At 49.2% G+C, this 6,947-nt stretch overlaps 1 gene segment (V, D, J or C); it reads right to left on the bottom strand.

Moving 5' to 3' along the window:
• LOC107160893 overlaps positions 1-5,845 on the bottom strand; it is a 13,282-nt gene extending 7,437 nt beyond the window's left edge. Inside the window, 2 exon segments of the V gene segment in view lie at positions 5,329-5,639; positions 5,725-5,845. Of these exon segments, the coding sequence occupies positions 5,329-5,639; positions 5,725-5,770 (357 nt within the window).
• Between the last annotated feature and the right edge of the window lie 1,102 nt (positions 5,846-6,947).

Raw genomic sequence — 6,947 nt, 5'->3', positions numbered from 1 at the left:
TAAGGTACATTGTTAAGAAAATTGTTTTCTAAAAAAAAAGAAAGAAAAGAAAATTGTTTTCTTGCATTGTGAACTCACTTGTATGCATTGTGAACTATCTGTTGGTGCAGTGACTTGTGGTACTGTTGGGGTATTTATGCTGATGGTGTCATCGGTGGTACAATTTTTCCAAAAGGAACTGTCAATTGGCTTGGTGTATCTTCCTCCCTTCTGCTTGTGATGGTCATTCAGCTAAAATTTGGGGGCCAACAGAGGTGAGGCAAAGAACCTCACCCCGCCGCTGATACAAAGACCTATCCACAGGTGTGGCTGTATACTGGACCGGTAGTCAGTGACGGGTAAGATCCAATTGCAATGGTACCAACCTAAGACAAGAGGCTGACGCCTTGAGGTCAGCTCATCCGATAACGGGTAAGGACCATATGTACTATTGGACAACCTAAGGCAGGCACGGTCCCTAAGCCACATGCTTGTTGTTTAAACAGAGTGGGGGAGATGTTGAGAGCCACAGCCGAAGGGGCCCCAGCAAACTTCCAGCTGCCAGCAGACTTCCAGATGCCAGCTGATGATTGGCTCACAGCAGCCCCAGCAACTTCTAGCTGCCAACTGATTGGCTCCTCTGCGGTGATGCTCATTGGGCTGTTTCCCTGCCCTTTTAGACCATGGAGCTGCTCATTGGTGGAATTTTTTGGCTCTGCCCACGGGACCCAGCCAATCGGCTTCAACAGCAGGAGGAGTGGGGGGAGGTTGAGAGGCTTGTGGGAAGCCGGTGGTGGCAGTTGGGCTCTGAAGATTTTCTGGAGGAGCTGTTTTGTTTGGCGTGTGTGGTTCTAAAAATAAAGTTTGTTTCTTTTGACAAGTGGCTCCTAAATTGTGCCCAGCCAGACTGCGGCAACATAGCCACTGATAAAGTGCAACATTCTGCCCCATATGACTTTTTGGGATTACAGAATTGCTGCAAAAATACAACCCCTTAAACCTAATATGACTATTAAACCTCAATACTCAATGAGTTGCAACAGTTATGTGGTCAAATCAATTGGCTCTAGCCTTTTCTTTGTTTGCTTCCAGATGCACTAATGCCTCTGTTTGACTTGCTTAAAAAGGGGAAGGATCCTTCCTCCAAGATAAGGCTCACTCCTCAAGCAGAGACAACTGTTCAAATGATCAATGGCAGTCTCTTGAGGTTAGAGACACACAGATATAACCAGTCAAAACCCGTGTTAGGAATAATACTAATGACTTCTGGAGCACCACTTGGCATAATATGGCAAGCCCAGGGACCTCTATATTGTGTGCATCTGGCCTGGAGTGAATGTCATAAAATCACAGTTAGGCTAGAAAGTGTAATCCTTGTTGGGCTAAAAGTAAGATATTATTGTAACAAGATTTTTCACACAGAGACAGACACCTTGGTGTTACCATTAACATACATGGTTATTTCAACACTGCTACAGAATAATACTCTGTTTCAGACTTTACTGTCTGACTTCCCTGGACAAATTGATAATCACCTCCCCCCTGATAAGTTGCTCCAAATACTGCAAACCTTGGAGATTATAACTCCTAAGCATGCATTCCCTGCATCGCAGCCCATACCTTTACCACCATGTGATTTTAACAATGCAAACAAACACACCTTTGGTGTTATCCTGAAAATTCCCAATAAATAAGCCATCTCCCATGTGGAGCGCCACTCAGGCTCAGTACAACTGGGAGAACTTAGAGCAATAATACAGCCACTCCTTATGAGTGCAGACATTGCCAACAATATTTTTTCAGATAGTAAGTACTCTGTCCAGGTGGCAAAAGCAATTCCTCTGTGCAATTTTTAGACCCACAGGTAAACCTATTGATCAGGCTCTCCAGACCTTTAAGGATCTTACAGAAAACAGTAAATATCCATGGTTCATCTCACATATGAGGTCCCATGCAGGATTGCGTGGATTCATTGCTACAGGCAACTCTAAGGTGGACAAACTTATCTCCAATATGTCTAAGGATGCTGTACTGCAGGAAATGGACACATTTATTTCCTGCTCTCCTGTGTCGTTGCACTTGCTGGAGCAAACCCACATCCTGCACAATAAGTTTCACATGTCTGCAAATAATTTGAAGGCCTTGTTTTCTGACCTTACTATGACACAATTAAAGCATCTAGTCCAGGCTTGCAAGAATTGTGCCCCTCTGGCACCACTTGGACCTCTGCAAACACAGGGAGTGAAACTTTGAGGCTTCTCCCCTAATAAATTTTGGCAAATGGAGGTCACTCAAATCCCCTCCTCTGGTAAGCTCAAGTTTGTCCATGTTATCGTGGACACTTACTCCAAATACACATGCTATGGCACAGTCAGGAGAGAAAGCTTCAAATGCCATAAAGGCAATGGAAGCAGCAATGTTAATGCTTGGGGTGCCTTGGTCTCTAATACAGACAATGGACCAGCCTATACCTCACAGGAGTTCCAAAATTTCCTGGTGTCCTGGAAGATCACTCACACAACAGGCATTCCTTATAACCCACAAGGGCAAGGTATAGTGGAAAGGACTAACCGGACACTGAAGGAAACATTACAGAAACAAAAGAATGCTCATACATGTCTAGATCCTCACTTTGCATTGACACGTGCTCTCTTTGCTCTCAATTTTCTTACTTTTGACTCAAATGGGATAAGCTCTGCATACAAGCACTGGGGACCCTTTCCCTCCCTGACTCTAGTTCCCCTGGTATGGTGGAAAGTCCACTCACTAATGCATGGAAGGGCCACATCTTTGATTACTCAGGGTAGAGGCTTCACCTGTGTTTTTCTAGAGGATGCCTCTCACCCCATTTGGGTACCAGCAAGAAATGTCAGAGCAGCCACTGACAGGCAGGCCTCAGAAACCAAACCAAAAGGAAAAGAAGATATCATCAGGACCTCCCCACTGGAGGGCTCACAAGATAACCTGGGGTGATATCAAAGCCCTATAAAATCAAGCTCAGATCATGTCACCTGCTGGAGACTAGAGCCCTGGTACTCTCTTCTTTATTAGGTGTGTAATAATAACCTGCAACTCACAGGTAAGTGCACAAAAAGTAAGTATGGAGGATGAAAGGCCTCTGCCTAAAGGCTTGATAATACAAGGCCCTATGCTGGCCTGTCCAAGCGAAACAGACACACTTCAAAGTGTGTCCCATGAGGGAAAAAATTGCTTTGTAGATAGCTATCACTCATGAAAAGCTGTCTGTGGGATAGTTGTCCTCTAACAGAGAGCCTCTAGCACCATCTAGTGCAAAACCCCTTCAGTGAGGAAAATATTCATGCCACTGCAATTAAAAAAACATGAGAGCAATCCACGCTTAATTAATCGTGAACAAGATATTGTACATACTTCTCTCTCAAATCTTGCAGAATGCATCCCAAGGACAAAACTCAGGAGGACAACAGGAGCCCCCTGGATCAACATCATCCTAAGGCTTGTGGTCCTCTCAGCCACAATTACAACTGCCTCTCTTGCTGCTCCCCTGCACCCGACCAGAAGGACCATCCAGGGAAGTTTTCTCATCTCCCTCACCCTGAGCAGCCTGGCCGTGCACACTTTAGCCTCAACTCCAAGAGACACCCTTGGTGGCACTTCTGTATTTTCACTGGAGGAACCCAATAATCTGGTCAGTCCAGATGTCACCAGGGTCACATGCCCAGTTAGGGTCAGTGACCAGTTCCCAGAGCACCATCAGGCTCAGATCAGCTGATTTCTCTGCCTCTTTCTGTAACATCAAATTTGTGACTCATTCACCCTGAGCTCATGGCCAACACTGCAATACCAGAAAATCACTTTACTCAAATACTTACCCTCTTAGAATCTTCCCTCCTTCTAACACTGAGGAAGGACAAAGGGCACTATACCAACATCCCTGGATCTAATGTGAGTGCCAACTTGCCAACGTAGAAAAAATGTGGAATTCCTACACTAAATTGCCCCTGAAGGGCAGGAAGAAAGCTGAGAGAGGAGTGGGTGACCTCAGCTCACTGTGCACACTCTGGTCCTCAAGCCTCCCCAGGGTGTGGGTGCCAAGAGCATCAGCAAGTTCACCCATCATTCATATGTGAACTATTGAGTCAGCAAGTTCACCCATCATTCATATGTGAACTATTGAGATGGACTCTAGGACAGGGTGGGCACTGACATGAGCAGGGACAGAGCCCAGTGTGTCCCTCTTTGTGACCCTGCAATGCAGCCACAGTGACTGGAAACCGCGGCAGGTCCAAGACGCCTTCCCTGAACAGCCAGGTGTCCTGGGGCTTCTCAGGCTCAGGGTCAGCTCCCAGCAAGATGGGGTCAGTGTGGTCCTGGGCACAGCGTGTCTCAATGTCCTGAGGCCAGTGGCAGAGCCAAACTACAGCTCCCACAGTCCGTGCAGAGTTGACCACCCTCCCACCTAGGTCTGTGTCAAGGGAGCCCCTTTCTCTCCAAGACTTCCTCAGATCACTCCTCTACACAGGCTACACAGTTGCATGAGGAGTGGACACCTCTGCCCTTTGGGGCCATGGGTTGGGATTTTGGTGTCATAGAGCCTCATCATGAGGTTAGAGCTAACATACACCAAAGTTCATTCTGAATACACATGTTCTGTGCATTTAGACCAGGTTTAGGGCTTTATGTTGGCATCCCTCAGCTCAATCCTGCTTGTTTAGGGACAGAGAAAACCTTGTTGTGCCTGCTGATGGTGGCTTTAGACTATCAGCTGCATCCACGGTTTCTGTCACCTACATGGTGGCACAACCATCTGTTCATTAAGCTGTGACAAGACAGACTGTGCCTTGTCATTGTCAAAGGTCCCCTGTGGCTGGAAGTCTCAGATACAATGTGGGCTATGACCTCTACATGTGCAAAGTGCACAAATCAGTCATAGGAAGGTCATTGAGAACACTGGATTGGGAGGGTCACTGGGCAGGAGAACATCCAGACCCTTTTGAAAGTGGAGGGCATTCTCCAAGCCATGAGGTGTCCACACAGATCACGTGATGGCCCTGAGAAGTTCCCCTCATTGCCCAGAAAGCCTCAGCTAGAGGAGACTGTGCAGCCGCTGCTGAAGCAGAGCACACCTGACACACCTCACCTGGAGGGAAATGAGGGGTGTCCAAGGGGAGGAGGCTTCTCTAGGACCCCTATAGCTGGTGCTCTCAGGAGGAGCTCCTTGGTGAGGAGGCTCAGGACTGGGGTCAAGTTCCCTCCTCCCTCTGCACTTGCTCCTGGGCTGACCTGAGCTCCTGTGTGCTGAGCGCCCCCTGCTGGCCCTGTGCATCCTGCAGGAGGTTTGTGTCTGGGCTCACACTGAGGTCCCCTCACTGTGTCTCTGGCACAGTAATAGGTGGCTGTGTCCTGGGTGGTCAGGGAGCTCAGCTGCAGGGAGAACTGGTTCTTGGATGTGTCTCTGGAGATGGACACTCGACTCTTGAGGGATGGGCTGTAGTTAGTGCTACCACCACTATCTATGTGCCCTATGTACTCCAGCCCCTTCCCTGGGGGCTGACGAATCCAGCTCCAGCCATAACCACTGGTGATGGAGTTACCAGAGACAGCACAGGTGAGGGACAGGGTCTGTGATGGCTTCACCAGCCCAGGTCCTGTCTCCTGTAGCTGCACCTGGCACAGGACACCTGGGGACAAGGACAGTCACATCCTGTCAGTCACCTGCAGTCAAAACCTCCCCATGGACAGAGGTCTGACACTGGGGACACTCACCTTGAGGAGCTGTGACCAGGCACAGGACAAGACCCAGCAGCCTCATCTTCTAGACCACACCTGCCTTCCCAGAGACCTTAGCCCTCTCTGAGCAGAGAGCTGGGAGCTCCCACAGCCCAGAGGGCATTTGAACCCAGAGCAGGAGGAGGGATTTGCATGTGGGTGAGGCTCTTCTGATATCTGGAGAGGCTGAGGTCAGGCTGCCCACGTCCTCTGTGCTCCTGAGATGTGTCCCTGTCTTGAACCCAAGTGGAGCTTTACCTGTGAGAGGAGAGCAGGTGGTTTCAGGGGTGCTGGAGGCTGTCAGAGGGGGAGCCCACCCTCCTGAGCCCAGCCCCTCCCTCAGGACCCTGCTCCCTTCCTGGTGGGAGTCTCTCTCGCCACACCCTCTCAAGTTCTGGGTGTTGAGTGCTCAGTTCTGGGGCCAGCACATTGCTTTCTCTCCCACTGCCTGCTACTGTGACATGGTCCTTCTGTTCCTGGAGAACTTGTGACACTGTCATGTTGGTTCTGTGACATAGGTACAGCCTTCCTCATCTTCTAAATGTCCTGTAATCCAGGACACATCAGCACCAGCAGGGAGACTGGATGCAACATGTGATGGAGAGCATTTGGGAAGAGGAGGAGACAGACTGTCTAAGTGGCTGTCCCCAGAGGAGCTGTGCACTGACATGTGACTTCCTCTCTATGTCCAGCTCCCTCTTCATCTGCAGAGGTTTCTGGGGATTCCAAGGGATCAGCTCAGTGCAGGTCCCAGGTGAGGAGAGCCATTAGTGAGGGAAGCCACCCTCGATGAACCTCCTTAAGTCCTGATGCTCCAGGTTCTGAACAGTTATTGCATTCAGTCGGGCAGGGTAGTGCCAGGTCCAGTAACTTGGGTGCTCTCCCAGCTGGGATAACAGGGTGTGGCTCCAGGAGTAGGTGTCACCTGCTGGGGTTGAGTCACACTCACCTGTTCCTTTGTAATCCTAACTCTTCTGCATTTTTCAGATAGAAAATTCTAAGAAACAGCATCACCCAAAATAAAAGCCCACTTCTGAACGTGCCCCCTCTCTCCTGTCAGCTCCTCGTGACCTTCTCTTCTCCCCCTTTTGGGGAGCCTGAGGCTGGGAGATGGAGAAAGCCATCATGAAGCTTATAAAAGGTATTCTGTGTCTGTGTGGTACTTTGTGTCACCCCAAATTCACACAGTGACTTCAGTTCAGCTGCCTGTGCTGGACGGG

Source organism: Marmota marmota, unplaced genomic scaffold (genome assembly GCF_001458135.2).
Source record: "Marmota marmota marmota unplaced genomic scaffold, marMar, whole genome shotgun sequence".
Lineage (NCBI taxonomy): Eukaryota > Metazoa > Chordata > Mammalia > Rodentia > Sciuridae > Marmota > Marmota marmota.
Note: the sequence above shows the minus strand (reverse complement) of the source record. Positions and strands in the feature narration are given on the sequence as shown.